This window comes from Oncorhynchus nerka, linkage group LG7, assembly GCF_034236695.1.
Source record: "Oncorhynchus nerka isolate Pitt River linkage group LG7, Oner_Uvic_2.0, whole genome shotgun sequence".
In the NCBI taxonomy this organism is placed as follows: Eukaryota; Metazoa; Chordata; class Actinopteri; order Salmoniformes; family Salmonidae; genus Oncorhynchus; species Oncorhynchus nerka.
Window position 1 is genome coordinate 19,966,962 of NC_088402.1, and position 22,889 is coordinate 19,989,850.

The 22,889-nt window shown below is 44.8% G+C and overlaps 1 protein-coding gene across 1 annotated transcript; it reads left to right on the top strand.

Moving 5' to 3' along the window:
- Positions 1-2,001: 2,001 nt before the first annotated feature.
- LOC115131311 (26S proteasome complex subunit SEM1-like) lies at positions 2,002-16,634 on the top strand. Its single transcript, XM_029662912.2, has 3 exons — positions 2,002-2,130; positions 10,337-10,430; positions 16,345-16,634. Exons 1-3 carry the CDS (start codon positions 2,055-2,057, stop codon positions 16,385-16,387), a joined length of 213 nt encoding a protein of 70 aa, XP_029518772.1. The 5' UTR covers positions 2,002-2,054; the 3' UTR covers positions 16,388-16,634.
- The last annotated feature ends 6,255 nt before the right edge of the window (positions 16,635-22,889 follow it).

The window sequence follows — 22,889 nt, forward strand, 5'->3', positions numbered from 1 at the left end:
CGCACTGATCACTTACTATGTCTCAGGGCATATTCTATTGCTTATTTAACACATTTAGGCTACCACAATTTTCTTAGAATGTCTAAACAAAACAAAAGATGACATTAAACTGAATAATTATTGCAACTAAACTGTTATTTTATCCACACAAAAGAGCAAGATTAAAAAAAAGAAGAGAAATGATTAAATATGCAGACTAGGCAGCAACAAGAAAGGCAGAATTTCCATGCCAGGCTGTCATCTTCTTATTCCTGTTCATCTTTGAGTTGGTCTATTCTTTAGGAAGTGAAGCATTTCTGGCAAGTAGTACAATGTCTGAATGACTGGAGGGGATGGATTGATGGTCAGACAAAGGGCCCCGGGACAGGTTGACTAGACAGCTTCATGCTCCTGTGTGTTGTCACTTTCCCTGGCAGGGAAGAAGAGGTCTAGTCTGTCCCTAATCTGAAGGGGATCAGTCAGGTGGGAGCTGGGGGTCAGTCAGGTGGTGGTGGTGGGGGGGGGGGCAGTCAGGTGGGGGTGGGGGGTAGACTAGGCGATGATGGTTCAGACTAGGTATCCCCCTCCAATCTCCCTAGCTACTTTTCTCTCTATGCACACCCTCAGGGCCATAGTGTGATTTGGGCGGTGATAAAGGTTCAGGCAGTGACAGAGACAGAATGCCAGACTGGCTGGGCAGGCAGGCTTGGAGTCAAACCCCTCTGTCTCTGTGAGGTGAGGACTTGGTGGCCCAGCCAGCCTGTCCTGAAGGGGTGTATGAAAGGCATGCATTCTCAGAGATGCGACACAGAGAGAAGAAAGTCTGGGAGTCAGTCTGACTCTGGCCAAGCAGCCATGCTGTCTTACCCTTTATTCCCCATCCCGCCCTACCTTTCTTTCCCTCCCTCAGTCCAATATCTGGGAGACTCCAGGCGCCACAGTGTAACTGCAGTCTCAGGTATGCTTCTGCAAGACACTACTACACAATCTCCCCAGGCTTCTATAGCCTAGCTGGGATCAGAGGAGTGATCATCCTACTGTATTATCTGAGCTATTCTTTACCAAGTTTCGATTGTTGTTCCCCAATTCCTATACACTATTCTCACATCAAACGTTAAGAATTCTCACATCAAATTGAACACAATGAAAGTATTTCCTCCAATTTATTGTGTAGTACAGTATTGGCTTCTTCTTTTCCTTGTTCTGTTCTCCCTCCCTCTACTCCCCTCTAATGCTGTGGCATTGTCATCATGTTTAAGGGTTTAGGATGATTACAAAATAATGTGAAAATAGAACAAGTAAGCAGAGCCTATGTTGAGGTTCACCCTCTGTCAGCATAGTGACAGCTGCAGGGGCAATTTTCATTGTGGTGCATGTGGTTTTGTGGTAGATATGCTCTCATCTAAACTACATACTAAGCTGTGGCTGCTGGTTCATTATTTAAACAGGCCACAAGGATCATAATGCACATTTGTTCCTCACTGAAAAATCTTGACTTAAATTTGGATCATTTCTCTGTATGTTTTGTGGGACTGAAGGACTGTGCAGGGTTTTGTGTTTTAAGTAGGAAGGATTTGAGTGTGATTATGTGTTGACATAAATGAAGAGATTTATGATGGAAGATTTTAAATGTAGTTGTAGCCAATTATGTAGTTGTAGCCTATTATAACACACATATATATATATTATTAACGTTTTTTTTGTCTTGTTTTCTTGTTTTTTTTTAACGAATACAAAATCATTCCAACATCAACATACCTGGCTGGCTTCAAGGTCCGAATCCGGAATCCTTGGGAGGTCCCTACTCCATTGAAGTTTAAATGTAAAATGGTTAGGGTTTAGGGTAAGGTTTAAGGTTAGGAACGTCCCAAGGATTCCGGATAGCACTGACCCTGGCTTCAGTCAAAGAAGAAGAAGACCCTGGCTTCAGTCAGTGGAGCGTAGGTGACGCGGACAGCTTCATTGTGTTTGCGGAACACTCTCTGCCAATGCGCACTACCACCACTATCCCATAACTACCCTCACTGGAAATCCGTTCTGTCATCACAGCGACGCGCAACGAAAAGATAGCAAACATGTCAGACAAGAAACAGACTGTGGATTTGGGATTATTAGAGGAGGACGATGAGTTTGAAGAATTCCCAGCTGAGGGTAAATTCATTATATTTCCATACGTTACTATTGTTCACCCGTTTTTTACTGAATTGTCTCATTTAGTGACAACTTTTAGTGACAAAACCGGGCCCGACAGTGACTCAGCTAGTTTAGCAAGCTATGTTAACAACATTGAATGAAGTAAAAGTAAATAGCTAGTGTGCTAGCAGCAGCAGCTGACTAGCTAACTAGCTTAGTAGCTACTACTTTGAATTGTATTATTCACCTGATTGAATTTATAACATTAGCTAACTAGCGATTGCACTGGTGTAAACTTTACATAGTTAAACATTAGTTAACTAACGTTAGCTGTAATGTAAAACAACAACGCGCAGCATGTAGCTAAAAGCCAGCTAGCGTTAATTAACCTTAGTTACTGTAGCTAGCTAGCTACGCTAGCTGGAGTAGTAGCTAGTTGAGTAAAGGGCCATCCACACCAAGTTTGATAACTTTTAACGATAAAATATACATAACCTAAACGTTGGGGGGGGGGGGGGGGCTCCACAACAGCAGACCGTTTATCGTTCCACTGTACACTTGTCAGTCAACTGATCAACGCATCCTATTGCAAGCCTATTAATAAGGTGGTAACACAGACCATTCACTGCTTCAGGATGGGACAACTGCAAATAATACTTCAATGTACATGTATGCCTAATGAAAAATAATAAACTCATATTTATATCTAACAATTCAACAATAATCCCTGTTTATCCCGGGTATCATTTACATCATGCCTCGTTGCTGAAGTGTTTTGTAAATTGTTAATTCGTTTGCATCTTCTTTTCCTCAGTGCTCATCTGTCCGTTGAAACATTTTGCAACGCATCAGTGCAGCAATGTTATCACTGGCCAAAGTAATCACACCAATACTCATACTATATAACTTTCCCTGAATGTTAATTTGGCCTATTTTATATTCAGCAATTAACAAGAGCAAGCCTGCTTCACTCCACAAATGCCTAGCATTAAACAAAAATAAGTATACAAATAAATGTCCTATAGCTTTTCTGGGATTTCACGTGAAAAGGAATAGCGGGGAGTATTGCTTAGCTATTAGCCTATAGCCTATATTGCGCATGAGAACAGCTGGAAGAGAGTAGAGGTCTACCGATTATGATTTTTCAACGCAGATACCGATTATTGGAGGACCAAAAAAATCCGATACCGATTAATCGTCAGATATAATTTTATTTATTTATTTTTTAATTTATTTGTAATAATGGCAATTACAACAATACTAAATGAACAATTATTTTAACTTAATATAATACATCAATCAAATCAATTTAACCTCAAATAAATAATGAAACATGTTCAATTTGGTTTAAATAATGCAAAAAAAAAGTGTTGGAGAAGAAAGTAAAAGTGTGTGTGTGCCATGTAAAAAGATAACGTTTAAGTTCCTTGCTCAGAACATGAGAACATATGAAAGCTGGTGGTTCCTTTTAACATGAGACTTCAATATTCCCAGGTAAGACGTTTTAGGTTGTAGGAATTATAGGACTATTTCTCTCTATACGATTTGTATTTCATGTACCTTTGACTATTGGATGTTCTTATAGGCACTTTAGTATTGCCAGTGTAACAGTATAGCTTCCGTCCCTCTCCTCGCTCCTACCTGGGCTCGAACGAGGAACACATCGACACAGCCACCCTCGAAGCAGTGTTACCCATGCAGAGCAAGGGGAACAACCACTCCAAGTCTCAGAGCGAGTGATGTTTGAAACGCTATTAGCACGCACCCCGCTAACTAGCTAGCCATTTCACATCGGTTACACCAGCCTAATCTCGGGAGTTGATAGGCTTGAAGTCATAAACAGAGCAATGCTTGAAGCACAGCGAAGAGCTGCTGGCAAAACTCACGAAAGTGCTGTTTGAATGAATGCTTAAGAGCCTGCTGCTGCCTACCATCGCTCAGTCAGATTGCTCTATCAAATCATAGCCTTAATTATAACATAATAACACACAGAAATACAAGCCTTAGGTCATCTTGGAGAACAGCTCGTTCTCCAAGATGGCGTAGCAGTCGGACGTGTGTTTTGTCTTGTCCTGTATAGTGTAAATATAGTTTTTCCTCGTTTTTTTTCTGTATATATTTCGTACATACATTTACATTACATTTACATTACATTTAAGTCATTTAGCAGACGCTCTTATCCAGAGCGACTTACAAATTGGTGCTTTCACCTTATGACATCCAGTGGAACAGCCACTTTACAATAGTGCATCTAGGTCTTTTAAGGGGGGGGGGGAGGGGGAGAAGGATTACTTTATCCTATCCTAGGTATTCCTTAAAGAGGTACTTTTTTACATACTTTAATCTCACTTTCCAACTACAGGCTGAATATACTCTCCTGCAACCCGCATCACCCAATGTGGTACGGATCTGCTTTTTCTATACTTTAGAATCGGAACCCTCATCAGAAGCTAGCCGCTAACTAGCTACTAGCTAGCCACTGCTAGCGGTCTTCAACGCTAACTAGGACACCAGCGCGACATCTACCCAAAGCATATCAGACTGCTTTTTCTCTACCACATCTCCGGATTCCTACCGCAAGCTCTGAACCTTTATACCGGATCATCGTAAATAGCTAGCTGCAATCCGAGTGGCTACTCCTGGCTAACGTCTCTGTCCCAGAGCAAGCACCAGTTAGCCTGGAGCTAGCCTCGAGCTAAGCCCATCTCCCGACTAGCCGAAGAGGTCCAAAAATACCTAATTTGCCAATTGGCCTGGACCCTCTACTGACCCTCTACTGCCGACACGGAGCCCCGCCGATCCATCACGACTGGTCCGCCGACATAATCGTCCGAGGGGGTTTCAACAGGCCTTTCCGCTGCGACATCGCCAAAGATCCATCTGCTGGCCAAAGCCCGCAAGCTTTCTGAATCGCTGTATCTCCAGCTCACCGCATGAAGAGGAATAAACGGACTCACCCCATCGCGACGTCCCCCAAAGGTTAACTCTCTAGCCCTCGCTATCTCCCTGCTTGCTAATTCGGCCTGCTAACGGCTAGCTTGTCAAGCTCCGGTCCGCTAATTGCTACCTTGTCTAGCTCGGGCCTACGAACTGTTAGCTTGTTAGCACAGGACTGCTAACCGTCTGAACCACCGCGTCCCAATCACTCTCTGACCCCATTTACTTTCTATCTCTTTTTGATTTTTAATTTGTTTATACCTTCCGGAAACCTGCCTCACCCAATGTGATACGGAATCGCTATTACTTTTACTCATATTTTTATTTTTATGACACACTCAAGAACCTCCAGACGCTAACCAGTTAGTCATTGTTAGTTTAAAAAAAAACCTGGATAACACTCGCCAGCCCAGCCCCCCTGCCCATCCACCGCTGCCCCCTGGACACTGATCTCTTGGCTACATAGCTGACGCACGCTGGACTGTCCATTAATCACGGTACTCCTTTCTGCTTGTTTGTCTTACCTGTCGGCCCCGTTGCCTAGTCAACGCCATTTTACCTGCTGTTTGTTGTGCTAGCGGATTAGCCTCGCCTACTGTTTTTAGCTAGCTTTCCAAATTCAACACCTGTGATTACTGTATGCCTCGCTGTATGTCTCTCTCAGATGTCAATATGCCTTGTATACTGTTGTTCAGGTTAGTTATAATTGTTTTAGTTCACAATGGAGCCCCTAGACCCACTCTGCATACCCCTGTTACCTCCTTTGTCCCACCTCCCACACATGCGGTGACCTCACCCATTACAACCAGCATGTCCAGAGATACAACCGGTCTCATCATCACCCAGTGCCTGGGCTTACCTCCGCTGTACCCGCACCCCACCATACCCCTGTCTGCGCATTATGCCCTGAATATATTCTACCATGCCCAGAAACCTGCTCCTCTTATCCTCTGCCCCCAACGCTCTAGGCGACCAGTTTTGATAGCCTTTAGCCGCACCCTCATACTACTCCTTCTCTGTTCCGCGGGTGATGTGGAGGTAAACCCAGGCCCTGCATGTCCCCAGGTACCCTCATTTGTTGACTTCTGTGATCGAAAAAGCCTTGGTTTTATGCATGTCAACATCAGAAGCCTCCTCCCTAAGTTTGTTTTACTCACTGCTTTAGCACACTCTGCTAACCCTGATGTCCTTGCCGTGTCTGAATCCTGGCTCAGGAAGGCCACCAAAAATTCAGAGATTTCCATACCCAACTATAACATCTTCCGTCAAGATAGAACTACCAAAGGGGGCGGAGTTGCAGTCTACTGCAGAGATAGCCTGCAAAGTAATGTCATACTTTCCAGGTCCATACCCAAACAGTTCGAACTACTAATTTTGAAAATTACCCTCTCCAGAAATAAGTCTCTCACTGTTGCCGCCTGCTACCGGCCACCCTCAGCTCCCAGCTGTGCCCTGACACCATTTGTGAATTGATCGCCCCCATCTAGCTTCAGAGTTTGTTCTGTTAGGTGACCTAAACTGGGATATGCTTAACACCCCGGCAGTCCTACAATGTAAGCTAGATGCCCTCAATCTCACTCAAATCATCAAGGAACCCACCAGGTACAACCCTAACTCTGTAAACAAGGGCACCCTCATAGACGTCATCCTGACCAACTGGCCCTCCAAATACACCTCCGCTGTCTTCAACCAGGATCTCAGCGATCACTGCCTCATTGCCTGTATCCGCCACGGAGCCGCAGTCAAACGACCACCCCTCATCACTGTCAAACGCTCCCTAAAACACTTCTGTGAGCAGGCCTTTCTAATCGACCTGGCCCGGGTATCCTGGAAGGACATTGACCTCATCCCGTCAGTTGAGGATGCCTGGTCATTCTTTAAAAGTAACTTCCTCACCATTTTAGATAAGCATGCTCCGTTCAAAAATGCAGAACCAAGAACAGATACAGCCCTTGGTTCACTCCAGACCTGACTGCCCTCGACCAGCACAAAAACATCCTGTGGCGGACTGCAATAGCATCGAATAGCCCCTGTGATATGCAACTGTTCAGGGAAGTCAGGAACCAATACACGCAGTCAGTCAGGGAAAGCTAAGGCCAGCTTCTTCAGGCAGAAGTTTGCATCCTGTAGCTCCAACTCCAAAAAGTTCTGGGACACTGTGAAGTCCATGGAGAACAAGAGCACCTCCTCCCAGCTGCCCACTGCACTGAGGCTAGGTAACACGGTCTCCACCGATAAATCCACGATTATCGAAAGCTTCAATAAGCACTTCTCAACGGCTGGCCATGCCTTCCGCCTGGCTACTCCAACCTCGGCCAACAGCTCCGCCCCCCCGCAGCTCCTCGCCCAAGCCTCTCCAGGTTCTCCTTTACCCAAATCCAGATAGCAGATGTTCTGAAAGAGCTGCAAAACCTAGACCCGTACAAATCAGCTGGGCTTGACAATCTGGACCCTCTATTTCTGAAACTATCTGCCGCCATTGTCGCAACCCCTATTACCAGCCTGTTCAACCTCTCTTTCATATCGTCTGAGATCCCCAAGGATTGAAAGCTGCCGCAGTCATCCCCCTCTTCAAAGGGGGAGACACCCTGGACCCAAACTGCTATAGACCTATATCCATCCTGCCCTGCCTATCTAAGGTCTTCGAAAGCCAACTCAACAAACAGGTCACTGACCATCTCGAATCCCACCGTACCTTCTCCGCTGTGCAATCTGGTTTCCGAGCCGGTCACGGGTGCACCTCAGCCACGCTCAAGGTACTAAACGATATCATAACCGCCATCGATAAAAGACAGTACTGTGCAGCCGTCTTCATCGACCTCGCCAAGGCTTTCGACTCTGTCAATCATCATATTCTTATCGGCAGACTCAATAGCCTCGGTTTCTCGGATGACTGCCTTGCCTGGTTCACCAATTACTTTGCATACAGAGTTCAGTGTGTCAAATCGGAGGGCATGCTGTCCGGTCCTCTGGCAGTCTCTATGGGGGTGCCACAGGGTTCAATTCTCGGGCCGACTCTTTTCTCTGTATATATCAATGATGTTTCTCTTGCTGCGGGCGATTCCCTAATCCACCTCTACGCAGACGACACCATTCTATATACTTTCGGCCCGTCATTGGACACTGTGCTATCTAACCTCCAAACGAGCTTCAATGCCATACAGCACTCCTTCCGTGGCCTCCAACTGCTCTTAAACGCGAGTAAAACCAAATGCATGCTTTTCAACCGATCGCTGCCTGCACCCGCATGCCCGACTAGCATCACCACCCTGGATGGTTCCGACCTTGAATATGTGGACATCTATAAGTACCTAGGTGTCTGGCTAGACTGCAAACTCTCCTTCCAGACTCACATCAAACATCTCCAATCGAAAATCAAATCAAGAGTCTGCTTTCTATTCCGCAACAAAGCCTCCTTCACTCACGCCGCCAAGCTTACCCTAGTAAAACTGACTATCCTACCGATCCTCGATTTCGGCGATGTCATCTACAAAATGGCTTCCAACACTCTACTCAGCAAACTGGATGCAGTCTATCATAGTGCCATCCGTTTTGTCACCAAAGCACCTTATACCACCCACCACTGCGACTTGTATGCTCTAGTCGGCTGGCCCTCGCTACATATTCGTCGCCAGACCCACTGGCTCCAGGTCATCTACAAGTCCATGCTAGGTAAAGCTCCGCCTTATCTCAGTTCACTGGTCACGATGGCAACACCCATCCGTAGCACACGCTCCAGCAGGTGTATCTCACTGATCATCCCTAAAGCCAACACCTCATTTGGCCGCCTTTCGTTCCAGTACTCTGCTGCCTGTGACTGGAACGAACTGCAAAAAATCGCTGAAGTTGGAGACTTTTATCTCCCTCACCAACTTCAAACATCAGCTATCCGAGCAGCTAACCGATCGCTGCAGCTGTACATAGTCTATTGGTAAATAGCCCACCCATTTTCACCTACCTCATTCCCATACTGTTTTTATACTGTTTTTTAAAATTTATTTATTTACTTTTCTGCTCTTTTGCACACCAATATCTCTACCTGTATATGACCATCTGATCATTTATCACCCCAGTGTTAATCTGCAAAATTGTATTATTCGCCTACCTCCTCATGCCTTTTGCACACATTGTATATAGACTGCCCATTTTTTTTCCTACTGTGCTATTGACTTGTTAATTGTTTACTCCATGTGTAACTCTGTGTTGTCTGTTCACACTGCTATGCTTTATCTTGGCCAGGTCGCAGTTGCAAATGAGAACTTGTTCTCAACTAGCCTACCTGGTTAAATAAAGGTGAAATAAAAAATTAATTAAAAAAATTAATATGGTCGAATCCGGAAACTATTGATGTTTATGTTAGGTACACATTGGAGCAACGACAGTCCTTTTTCGTGAATGCGCACCGCATCGATTATATGCAACGCAGGACACGCTAGATAAACTAGTAATATCATCAACCATGTGTAGTTAACTAGTGATTATGATTGATTGTTTTTTTTTAAAGATAAGTTTAATGCTAGCTAGCAATTTACCTTTGCTTCTTACTACATTCACATAACAGGCAGGCTCCTCGTGAGGCGGGTGGTTAGAGTGTTGGACTAGTTAACTGTAAGGTTGCAAGATTGAATCCCCGAGCTGACAAGGTAAAAATCTGTCGTTCTGCCCCTGAACAAGGCAGTTAACCCACCGTTCCTAGGCTGTCATTGAAAATAAGAACGTGTTCTTAACTGACTTGCCAAGTTAAGTAAAGGTGTAAAAAATATATATATTTATCGGCCAATCGGCTTCCAAATATACCGATTTCTTATGAAAACTTGAAATCGGCCCTAATTAATCGGCCATACCGATTAATAGGTCGACCTCTAGGGCCTACCATTGGAAAATATGTCATTCTCATGCGCTGTTTGTCGACATCATTCTCCAAAGTCATCCTATAATTAATGTGGCCACCAATATGCTCACATATGCACAGTTATTTAGGCAAGTTCACTGTACTCTCTGCCTTCACGTTTTATTGAAGTGGTTATCAATGTTTTCTCGTTGGAGGGATAGGGAAAATATCACTCTGAAAGTGATCCAAACGATGGCTCTCGTTATCGTTCTCCACTATTTTTGTAGTTATCATTGCACTTGTGAACGCTCATGTTCACTTGAATTAGAATAATTGATTTTTTATTCTAGTTATCGTCCTTAATGTGGACGGCCCTGTAGAGTTACTTGTTAGCTAGCTAACGGTGTTTCATAATTTCTCTTCATTGTATTCTTCATTGTATTTCTCTGTGTTCAGATTGGACGGGTCTGGATGAGGATGAAGATGCCCACGTGTGGGAAGACAACTGGGATGATGACAACGTAGAGGATGACTTCTCTAATCAACTCCGGTAGCCAGCCACACCATTCATATATTTACATTTGTATTATTATTTAGCAAAAGCTTTAATCCAGAGCGATTTACAGGAGCAATTAGGGTTAAGCGCCTTGCTCAAGGGGACATCAACAGATTTTTTCACTGTATCTTCTTCACAGGAGACAAATCGCCCCAATGCTTACACTAAATGTTGACGCGCAACGCTTGCGGCAGGGTTTTGGAAACATAAGGAACATAAACTCAGCAAAAAAAGAAATGTCCTCTCACTGCCAACTGCTTTTATTTTCAGCAAACTTAATTAACATGTGTAAATATTTGTGTGAACATAAGATTCAACAACTGAGACAAACTGAACAAGTTCCACAGACATGTGACTAACAGAAATGGAATTATGTGTTTCTGAACAAAGAGAGTGTCAAAATCAAAAGTAACAGTCAGTATCTGGTGTGGCCACCAGCTGCATTAAGTACTGCAGTGCATCTCCTCCTCATGGACTGCACCAGATTTGCCAGTTCTTGCTGTGAGATGTTACCCCACTCTTCCACCAAGGCACTTGCAAGTTCCCGGACATTTCTGGGGGGGAATGGCCCAAGCCCTCGCCCTCCGATCCAACAGGTCCGAGACGTGCTTAATGGGATTTAGATCCGGACTCTTCGCAGACACTGACATTCCTGTCTTGCAGGAAATCACGCACAGAATGAGCAGTATTGCTGGTGGCATTGTCATGCTGGAGGGTCATGTCAGGATGAGTCTACAGGAAGGGTACCACATGAGGGAGGAGGATGTCTTCCCTGTAACGCACAGTGTTGAGATTGCCTGCAATGACGACAAGCTCAGTCCGATGATGCTGTTACACACCGCCCCAGACCATGATGGACCCATCACCCCAATTCGATCCTGCTCCAGAGTACAGGCCTCGGTGTAACGGTCATTCCTTTGACGATAAACGAGAATCCGACCATCACCCCTGGTTCGACAAAACCGCGACTCGCCAGTGAAGAGCACTTTTTGCCAGTCCTGTCTGGTCCAGCGATGGTGGGCTTGTGCCGATAGGCAACGTTGTTGCCGGGGATATCTGGTGAGGACCTGCCTTTACAACAGGCCTACAAGCCCTTAATCCAGCCTCTCTCAGCCTATTACGGACATTCTGAGCACTGATGGAGGGATGGTGTATTCCTGCTGTAACTCGGGCAGTTTTTGTTGCCGCCATCCTGTACCTGTCCCGCAGGTGTGATGTTCGGATGTACCGATCCTGTGCAGGTGTTGTTAAACGTGGTCTGCCACTGCGAGGACAATCAGCTGTCCGTCCTGTCTCCCTGTAGCGCTGTCTTAGGCGGCTCACAGTACGGACATTGCAATTTATTGCCCTGGCCACATCTGCAGTTCTCATGCCTCCTTGCAGCATGCCTAAGGTACGGTCACGCATATGAGCAGGGACCCTGGGCATCTTTCTTTTGGTGTTTTTCAGAGACCATAGAAAGGCCTCTTTAGTGTCCTAAGTTTTCAAAACTGTGACCTTAATTGCCTACCGTCTGTAAGCTGTTAGTGTCTTAACGAATGTTCCACAGGTGCATGTTCATTTAATTGTTTATGGTTCATTGAACAATTATGGGAAACAGTGTTTAAATCCTTATCCTAAATGATAATTAAAAAATCAAGTTAAATTTACACCAATATAATTTTTAATGTCCTGAATCATTCAGTGGGGTCTTTCTCTAACATATCATTAACATCATATCCAAAAAGTCGGATTTCTAACCTAATACATCTGATAATAAACACCGAGCTCTGACAGAGCGGCAGCTTTATCCCAGCAACTTTTGAGGATTTGTAGTCATGGCTTCCAAGTTGCTTCTGCTGGTGAAAATAGCTACATTTGCATGACACGATCTGAATTGAATGTAAAAGGCTTTGAAAATAAAAAGCTTGTGGGTACACTCAGTGCTCCCTTGACAGTTCATAGAGATGCTTGTTTTTTATCTTTAAAAAAGAACAGTAACTTTGCATTGATATGAACAGCGTGTACTAAAATATGAACATACTACATGTCATGTCTCAAAATCTATCTTACCTCTATTATTTTATATCCTCTACATTTGAGATGAGTTCAATGATAAGCCTGTCAGGTAGCCTTTCATTCTCCCACAGCAGTCAGCTTAGCAGACACGATGCTATCTTCCTGATTTTTTTATGACCACTTTTTTTAATCTTCTCTGGCCTCTATGGATTTTTGCTCTAATTTTTACTATCCTACAAGGGTAAAAAGTTGTGTTTTTCTTGAACAGATTATGCTAGAGACATGAGGTTTGGATGGTTGGTTTTCTTTGAGGATTATCTACACCAGGGCTGTCAAACCCTGTTCCTGGAGAGCTTACCCTCCTGTAGGTTTTCACTCTGACCCCAGTTGTAACCAACCTGATTCAGCTTTTCAAGCGGCTAATTATTATAATAAGTTTCGCTAGATGAGGGTTGGAGTGAAAACCTACAGGAACAGGGTGCTAATGAAAACCTACAAGATGGTAGCTCTCCAGGAACAGGGTGCTAATGAAAACCTACAAGATGGTAGCTCTCCAGGAACCGGGTTGGAGTGAGAACCTACAGGATGGTAGCTCTCCAGGAACCGGGTTGGAGTGAGAACCTACAGGATGGTAGCTCTCCAGGAACCGGGTTGGAGTGAGAACCTACAGGATGGTAGCTCTCCAGGAACCGGGTTGGAGTGAGAACCTACAGGATGGTAGCTCTCCAGGAACAGGGTTGGAGTGAGAACCTACAGGATGGTAGCTCTCCAGGAACAGGGTTGGAGTGAGAACCTACAAGATGGTAGCTCTCCAGGAACAGGGTTGGAGTGAGAACCTACAGGATGGTAGCTCTCCAGGAACAGGGTTGGAGTGAGAACCTACAGGATGGTAGCTCTCCAGGAACAGGGTTGGAGTGAGAACCTACAAGATGGTAGCTCTCCAGGAACAGGGTTGGAGTGAGAACCTACAGGATGGTAGCTCTCCAGGAACAGGGTTGGAGTGAGAACCTACAGGATGGTAGCTCTCCAGGAACAGGGTTGGAGTGAGAACCTACAGGATGGTAGCTCTCCAGGAACAGGGTTGGAGTGAGAACCTACAGGATGGTAGCTCTCCAGGAACAGGGTTGGAGTGAGAACCTACAGGATGGTAGCTCTCCAGGAACAGGGTTGGAGTGAGAACCTACAGGATGGTAGCTCTCCAGGAACAGGGTTGGAGTGAGAACCTACAGGATGGTAGCTCTCCAGGAACAGGGTTGGAGTGAGAACCTACAAGATGGTAGCTCTCCAGGAACAGGGTTGGAGTGAGAACCTACAGGATGGTAGCTCTCCAGGAACAGGGTTGGAGTGAGAACCTACAGGATGGTAGCTCTCCAGGAACAGGGTTGGAGTGAGAACCTACAGGATGGTAGCTCTCCAGGAACAGGGTTGGAGTGAGAACCTACAGGATGGTAGCTCTCCAGGAACAGGGTTGGAGTGAGAACCTACAGGATGGTAGCTCTCCAGGAACAGGGTTGGAGTGAGAACCTACAAGATGGTAGCTCTCCAGGAACAGGGTTGGAGTGAGAACCTACAGGATGGTAGCTCTCCAGGAACAGGGTTGGAGTGAGAACCTACAGGATGGTAGCTCTCCAGGAACAGGGTTGGAGTGAGAACCTACAAGATGGTAGCTCTCCAGGAACAGGGTTGGAGTGAGAACCCTACAGGATGGTAGCTCTCCAGGAACAGGGTTGGAGTGAGAACCTACAAGATGGTAGCTCTCCAGGAACAGGGTTGGAGTGAGAACCTACAAGATGGTAGCTCTCCAGGAACAGGGTTGGAGTGAGAACCTACAGGATGGTAGCTCTCCAGGAACAGGGTTGGAGTGAGAACCTACAGGATAGTAGCTCTCCAGGAACAGGGTTGGAGTGAGAACCTACAGGATGGTAGCTCTCCAGGACAGGGTTGGACAACCCTGATCTACACAATTAACGTATAATTCTACCCATTATTCAAAAGTTGCATTTTTGATTGGACACCCTACTTTATAGGGTTAGTGTTCTCACATGGCCATCTCTCCATGTCACATGGTTTATTTACGGAAGACTGAGGCAGTCACCTGTGCTAATTAGCTATCTAGCGTGCTTTGAAGACCTGCGTGTAAGCTAACTGGGGAGAAAGTGTAGTTCTTCAACTGGAGGCACACAGTATGGATCTGTTCAAAACTTACTGTAACGTTAGCTAGCAGTATTTATTTTATTGGAAACATTCTTTCTTGCTGTTTTGAAAGATAAGGGACATATATTTCGAAAACCATTTAGCCAGCAATGATTATTGACCTTTCTAACAACGCCGTTGGAATTGTAGATCACATGGCCAGCCGTGGGCGAAGCGCTCGTAGCCAGCTAGCTACACCTATCACCTTTTACTTATGACAAATCATTGTGCCCCACTCAGCTTCACGCCCCTAGAAATAAGATGAAGCCCTCAGTTAAAGGGATGTGATGCTTTGATCTTTGAGTAGGGCTATAAGATTTGACAAAGGGGAAATGGCTAAATGGTAACTAAAACAGTCAAAATTGTCATGCTGAATGTTTAGGCACAGCAAATTTAATCAGGCTTTAGACTCCCCTTGAGTGTACTAGTTGGCAATAATAACAAGCACAGATAACATGTCAGTTATTAGGAGATTCAAGCAATAGGCACTATGCAGCTTTCTTAAAAATGGTCTTATGGCCACACATATTGGCCTAGTTTTTTTTTAATGCTCAATAAATGCTTTTCATTTCTCCCACAGCGGTGATCATATGGTTTAGTGCGGACATAAAGCATTGACCATTGAGTTGATGGAATCCTCATCAACAAAAAAATCCTCATCGAATAGTGGTGTTTCGAATGTTATCGTAGAGACCAGAGTTTCAAAGTCAGAAATGACCACTAGAATTACCCTCCTAAGTCTGTGTTCCAAGTAGGGTACCTGAGTTTACGAGTTTTGTAGTTTCATCAACTGACCTTTCACCTTTCCAACCAAAAGATGATAAAACAAAGCCATTTACAACCTTCATAATGTAGCCCTGTTAGTTTACATACAATATTTTGTTTGACTTATTGAGCAAAGTAAGCAAGCCAACTGAACGATTAGGCGATTAGCAATGTTTGCAGAGTTGTCCGACGTCTTTCCGAGTTCACCAACTGAGAGCTAAGAGATCCCGAGACACATCCGAATGCACCATAATCCTGGAAGTCTTTTTTGTGGGTGGGGCTTTCTGTTGTCTGGGTACTGTTTGTACCCACTGCTTTCAGCCGTTCATCTGGGTTGTGTCTCTTTTCTTACCTGGGGAGACATTAGTCAGCATTATTGCATGTCATTTGTAAATTATTATGCAGGCTTTGAATGATACGGACAGTCTACAATGTGTGCTTTATTGTCAGTAATATGTATTCTATGCATTTGCATGCGTAGGCTACGCTTGTTGAATAATCAACTAGTGTATTGACTTGAAGTGGCCAGTCTGTACACATTTTTTTTTAGTGTCCTTCAGACAATAGGGCATTCAAACCTTTGATGGCTGCTATTAAGACATTTATAGAAGACATGGGGTATGATTTATGTTTTAAGCATTTAGCCTTGTACAAGTAGATCTACTTCCTTATAAATCTGTAGCTGTCTGCATTATATTTCTTCAGTTGGATTTCATAATGCTTTTCTCAATCAACATAGAAGGACACTTGTGCTTTAACCATTGGACTGCTTGGATGTGTCTCAAATGGAACACTATTCCCTATATAGTGCACAACTTAAGACTACAGTACCCACTCTTCCCATAGGGCTCTGGTAAAAAGTAGTGCACTAGAGATAAGGAAAAAGGTGCCACTTGGAACGCACGCTTTGTAATCATCTCAATTGACTGGTCCTTTTTTTCTCTCTCCGTAGAGCGGAGCTGGAGAAACATGGTTCCAAGATGGAGACGTCGTAGTAGCTGGCTAGTGGACACCGCTGCTGGCATTAGATATGGATGGACTTTGATGTTCTGAATGTTAAAACTTCACACTTACGATGGAGGATGTTTATAACTAAACTCGCTCCTTTTTTTCCAAAAAAGCTTGACTTGAGTAAAGTGTTTGAAAATGTCCCCCTTTGGATGTTTTCATTGTTCTAATGATCTGTATTGATTCATATAATGTAAGAGTTATCTAAACATTAAAGGTGGTTCAGTTCACGTACCCGTTGACATACTCTTTATTTATGTACATTTTCCATCTCTTTGGGCATAAAACAGCTGGTCAGTTACTGTTTTAATATAAATCCATATTTTCCAATGTTTTGTTTTACTATAAAGACCACTTTGTGTCCACGGCTTGGGTTTAACATCCGTTTAAATACCACTTTTTGTTAGAGCCATTGATTTGAAACGTAGCTTTTCTGCCAGCACAACACTTAACCTACGTTTTAATGGTCCAGTAATTATTGGACTGTGTGACACTCTCCACATCCATTTTAATCCACAATATGAATGTTGTATGATGTTAGTAAGAGTCAAGTGCTGCATCACTCATCTTTCCATTGTGATGCTCTTGGTTTGAAAACTACCACCCACTTTTCACATGGTCACTCTCCCATAGTAAACCATTTAAATGAGCAGGTGTGTGTCGGAGAGAGAGACTGGGTAGAGACGTGCACACAGGGAGATGTGCGAAGTTGTGTGTGTGCCGTGCATATTTGTCTGTGTCTAAAGTATGACTGACACACACACACTGCCAGCCACACAGTGAAGAGTTCCTCTCTGCTGTCTGTATAACAACCCCTGCCTTCCCTCTGAGCCCATGGGGTTGGGGCTGAGTCTCTGAAGGAGAGATTATCCACTGCCATGTTTGTCAGGGGCAGGGAGGTGGTCTCAGCATGGGGGCCCCCGGCCTGCCCTGCCTGGGCCTGCCCTACTCCCGACCAGGCCCTACTCTTCCGGCTCCGCACAGCAGGGACCCCCGCACTGAACCGGAGGCCAATTTACCCCAGCCACACTCCCCCGGCAAAATGATTTCTCTGCATTTGTGGACTCTTACTCAGGGTGCTGATGAGCTGAAATGGATGCCAGTAAGACCTGCTGCCTGCAAGCCTGCTGTAGCAGAGAAGAGCTGCTTCCTCCTCCTGTTTTCCCCCCTCTGCCTGGCACTTGGCAGTGTCTCATTGTCCTTTGTGTTGCTGGTAGACATGCTATAGCTCCTGTTGGAATAGGAATCAGATATGTTTTATACACATTCTGTTTTGTTTCTCTTCATAGTACTTTTTTATTTATGGACATATTATTATAGATGCAATCCTGTTTTTCAGTTCAAAACAACATGTAGGGTTCATTTATCAAATCTAACCACCACCTCTCTACACAAAACGGAACGTGTTGATGAACGTTTAAAGCAGCGGATGGCAGTCCAATCAAATCAAATCAAATTTATTTATATAGCCCTTCGTACATCAGCTGATATCTCAAAGTGCTGTACAGAAACCCAGCCTAAAACCCCAAACAGCAAACAATGCAGGTGTAAAAGCACGGTGGCTAGGAAAAACTCCCTAGAAAGGCCAAAACCTAGGAAGAAACCTAGAGAGGAACCAGGCTATGTGGGGTGGCCAGTCCTCTTCTGGCTGTGCCGGGTAGAGATTATAACAGAACATGACCAAGATGTTCAAATGTTCATAAATGACCAGCATGGTCGAATAATAAGGCAGAACAGTTGAAACTGGAGCAGCAGCACAGTCAGGTGGACTGGGGACAGCAAGGAGTCATCATGTCAGGTAGTCCTGGGGCACGGTCCTAGGGCTCAGGTCCTCCGAGAGAGAGAGAAAGAAAGAGAGAATTAGAGAGAGCATATGTGGGGTGGCCAGTCCTCTTCTGGCTGTGCCGGGTGGAGATTATAACAGAACGTGGCCAAGATGTTCAAATGTTCATAAATGACCAGCATGGTTGAATAATAGTAAGGCAGAACAGTTGAAACTGGAGCAGAAGCATGGCCAGGTGGACTGGGGACAGCAAGGAGTCATCATGTCAGGTAGTCCTGGGACATGGTCCTAGGGCCCAGGCCAGTTGAAACTGGAGCAGCAGCATGGCCAGGTGGACTGGGGACAGCAAGGAGTCATCATGTCAGGTAGTCCTGGGGCATGGTCCTAGGGCTCAGGTCCTCCGAGAGAGAGAAAGAAAGAGAGAAGGAGAGAATTAGAGAACGCACACTTAGATTCACACAGGACACCGAATAGGACAGGAGAAGTACTCCAGATATAACAAACTGACCCTAGCCCCCCGACACATAAACTAATGCAGCATAAATACTGGAGGCTGAGACAGGAGGGGTCAGGAGACACTGTGGCCCCATCCGAGGACACCCCGGACAGGGCCAAACAGGAAGGATATAACCCCACCCACTTTGCCAAAGCACAGCCCCCACACCACTAGAGGGATATCTTCAACCACCAACTTACCATCCTGAGACAAGGCCAGTATAGCCCACAAAGATCTCCGCCACGGCACAACCCAAGGGGGGCGCCAACCCAGACAGGCCGACCACAACAGTGAATCAACCCACCCAGGTGACGCACCCCCAGGGACGGCATGAGAGAGCCCCAGTAAGCCAGTGACTCAGCCCCGTAACAGGGTAGAGGCAGAGAATCCCAGTGGAAAGAGGGGAATCGGCCAGGCAGAGACAGCAAGGGCGGTTCGTTGCTCCAGAGCCTTTCCGTTCACCTTCCCACTCCTGGGCCAGACTACACTCAATCATATGACCCACTGAAGAGATGAGTCTTCAGTAAAGACTTAAAGGTTGAGACCGAGTTTGCGTCTCTGACATGGGTAGGCAGACCGTTCCATAAAAATGGAGCTCTATAGGAGAAAGCCCTGCCTCCAGCTGTTTGCTTAGAAATTCTAGGGACAATTAGGAGGCCTGCGTCTTGTGACCGTAGCGTACGTGTAGGTATGTACGGCAGGACCAAATCAGAGAGATAGGTAGGAGCAAGCCCATGTAATGCTTTGTAGGTTAGCAGTAAAACCTTGAAATCAGCCCTTGCTTTGACAGGAAGCCAGTGTAGAGGCTAGCACTGGAGTAATATGATCAAATTTTGGGTTCTAGTCAGGATTCTAGCAGCCGTATTCAGCACTAACTGAAGTTTATTTAGTGCTTTATCCGGTAGCCGGAAAATAGAGCATTGCAGTAGTCTAACCTAGAAGTGACAAAAGCATGGATTAATTTTTCTGCATCATTTTTGGACAGAAAGTTTCTGATTTTTGCAATGTTACGTAGATGGAAAAAAGCTGTCCTCGAAATGGTCTTGATATGTTCTTCAAAAGAGAGATCAGGGTCCAGAGTAACGCCGAGGTCCTTCACAGTTTTATTTGAGACGACTGTACAACCATTAAGATTAATTATCAGATTCAACAGAAGATCTCTTTGTTTCTTGGGACCTAGAACAAGCATCTCTGTTTTGTCCGAGTTTAATAGTAGAAAGTTTGCAGCCATCCACTTCCTTATGTCTGAAACACATGCTTCTAGCGAGGGCAATTTTGGGGCTTCACCATGTTTCATTGAAATGTACAGCTGTGTGTCATCCCATAGCAGTGAAAGTTTACATTATGTTTTCGAATAACATCCCCAAGAGGTAAAATATATAGTGAAAACAATAGTGGTCCTAAACAGAACCTTGAGGAACACCGAAATTTACAGTTGATTTGTCAGAGGACAAACCATTCACAGAGACAAACTGATATCTTTCCGACAGATAAGATCTAAACCAGGCCAGAACATGTCCGTGTAGACCAATTTGGGTTTCCAATCTCTCCAAAAGAATGTGGTGATCGATGGTATCAAAAGCAGCACTAAGGTCTAGGAGCACGAGGACAGATGCAGAGCCTCGGTCCGTTGCCATTAAAATGTCATTTACCACCTTCACAAGTGCCGTCTCAGTGCTATGATGGGTCTAAAACCAGACTGAAGCATTTCGTATACATTGTTTGTCTTCAGGAAGGCAGTGAGTTGCTGCGCAACAGCCTTCTCTAAAATTTTTGAGAGGAATGGAAGATTCGATATAGGCCGATAGTTTTTATATTTTCTGGGTCAAGGTTTGGCTTTTTCAAGAGAGGCTTTATTACTGCCACTTTTAGTGAGTTTGGTACACATCCAGTGGATAGAGAGCCGTTTATTATGTTCAACATAGGAGGGCCAAGCACAGGAAGCAGCTCTTTCAGTAGTTTAGTTGGAATAGGGTCCAGTATGCAGCTTGAAGGTTTAGAGGCCATGATTATTTTCATCATTGTGTCAAGAGATATAGTACTAAAAGACTTGAGCGTCTCTCTTGATCCTAGGTCCTGGCAGAGTTGTGCAGACTCAGGACAACTGAGGTTTGGAGGAATACGCAGGTTTAAAGAGGAGTCCGTAATTTGCTTTCTAATAATCATAATCTTTTCCTCAAAGAAGTTCATGAATTTATCACTGCTAAAGTGAAAGTCATCCTCTCTTGGGGAATGCTGCTTTTTAGTTAGCTTTGCGACAGTATCAAAAAGGAATTTCGGATTGTTCTTATTTTCCTCAATTAAGTTAGAAAAATAGGATGATCGAGCAGCAGTAAGGGCTCATAAGACCAATAGTCTTACCACATTTCCCAAAGATTCAACTTTGACATTCTATGTTGAACCGCCACTGTTCATCGACAGCCAGCAGGTGATCCACTGTGCGTTGAGGTTCGTTATGTTCTCTCTTCTCTAAGGTATGTTCTCTGATGTTTCTGAAGTTGTGCAGGTATAAGTCCTCATGATGAGAGAGTATCTCCTAAGAGGTTATAGCTCCCTCTTCACCAGTGATTATACCAAACACTTGTCTGCAGACCACAATCCAACTTCTCCCTTGTGTATAAATCCCTAACACCCATCCTGATTTCTCCAACTGTTTAGAATGAAATTTCAACATGCCCAAAAGGAATATTGGTGTCGTTATAGACACCAGTGAATTCAGCAGTCCCTTTACTTGTATACATTACTACTCTTGTCTTGCAGTTAAGGGTTTTTACATGTCAAATAAAATAAAATTGTATTTGTCACATGATCAAATGGAGGATGCAGAACCGAGACTGACACATTGCACAAAGATGCACATCTAACTATGCCCTTGAAGCTAAGTGCCAGGAGCTGGATCATTATTTTAATTGTTGGAAAGGCAGCGGAGTGAGAGAATCGGTAAGTGAGAGAAACGGAGGAGAACACACAGCCATTTTGTTTGTGCTGAGAGCGGAAGATTGTCCCCTTGTATTGGGGCTTGAGGAGGGCCTCTGTGGTTCCCCCAATATTCAGCCTCACAGGCCTCACAGCTTTTCACTCTTCTCTATAATATCTCCATCTAGAATTGCTTTTCATTTACCTAACTTTTTGTCATTCATTTATGACCCGCATGATTCACCTTGACATGGGCAGTCTGCCCACTTTGACCAATATTGATGTATCAACTCAATCACATTTATAGTTTGAACTGAGACCCAATGAGGATTTATTTTTGGAAGGCAATATGATTTCATTTTGGGTTTCATCAATAGACTGCTACAATTGCTTTTGTCCACTTTGTCTAAAGCATCTCTACATGGAACCCCAGATTAGGGTTTGACCATTTTCTTTGCTGATAATAGAAAACATATAACCAGCAAGACATGTCACAATATAAATCCAGTGAAAAGAACATATTTTGTAACATTTTAGATATATATTTTATTCTATTGTTCCTCTGGCCTTGTGGCTGTGTGCGATGGAGGGATCCATCCCACTGTCTCAACACTGAAGAGAGGACACACACAGCATCCTCCCAGGCTATACTTTACTTCCCTCTCCCTCAGACAATGGTGGGTACTGCGGTCGTTCCAGGGTTCTGTGACCGCAGCAGGCCTCTCCACCGCCAGCCAAGAAAGACGGGGCCGTCGTAGTCGTGCAGGCAGGGAGCACACAGCTGCTACAATAATAGGCCTAATTGCACGTTTCTTTTGTGGGGATGAAATTAGTGGCAGAGTACTGCTACATACAATGCCCCCACAAACCTCGAAAAAAAAGAGAGACACGAGGGGGCGAGTCGTTCACCAGAGAGAGACCCATCACTGCCTACCACCCACGGCCAAGCGTCGTCCCACACCTGTATTCGCCCTCGCTAAAGTAAACACCGATAATAAGGTGTAATTACTTTCGAAAATAACGAGGAGGGCTCCCCATGTGAGAATGGCTCGCCTGTTTATTGTGAGGCTGAAACGACCTCAGAGGACACTGGAGGAAAACCCTATCAAAAGCCTGAGTGTTCCCACAGAGAGAACCCACAGGACAGACAGGCATGCATCAGTTTCAAGGAGGACCTTGTTTTTTCATGTCAAAACTGAGTCATTTCTGCCCTTATCACCACAATGGGGATGGACCCTGGAGAGGTGGGCCTGGTGGGGTTTCAGTATGGCAGCAAGCTGAGCTGGGCGTTAAA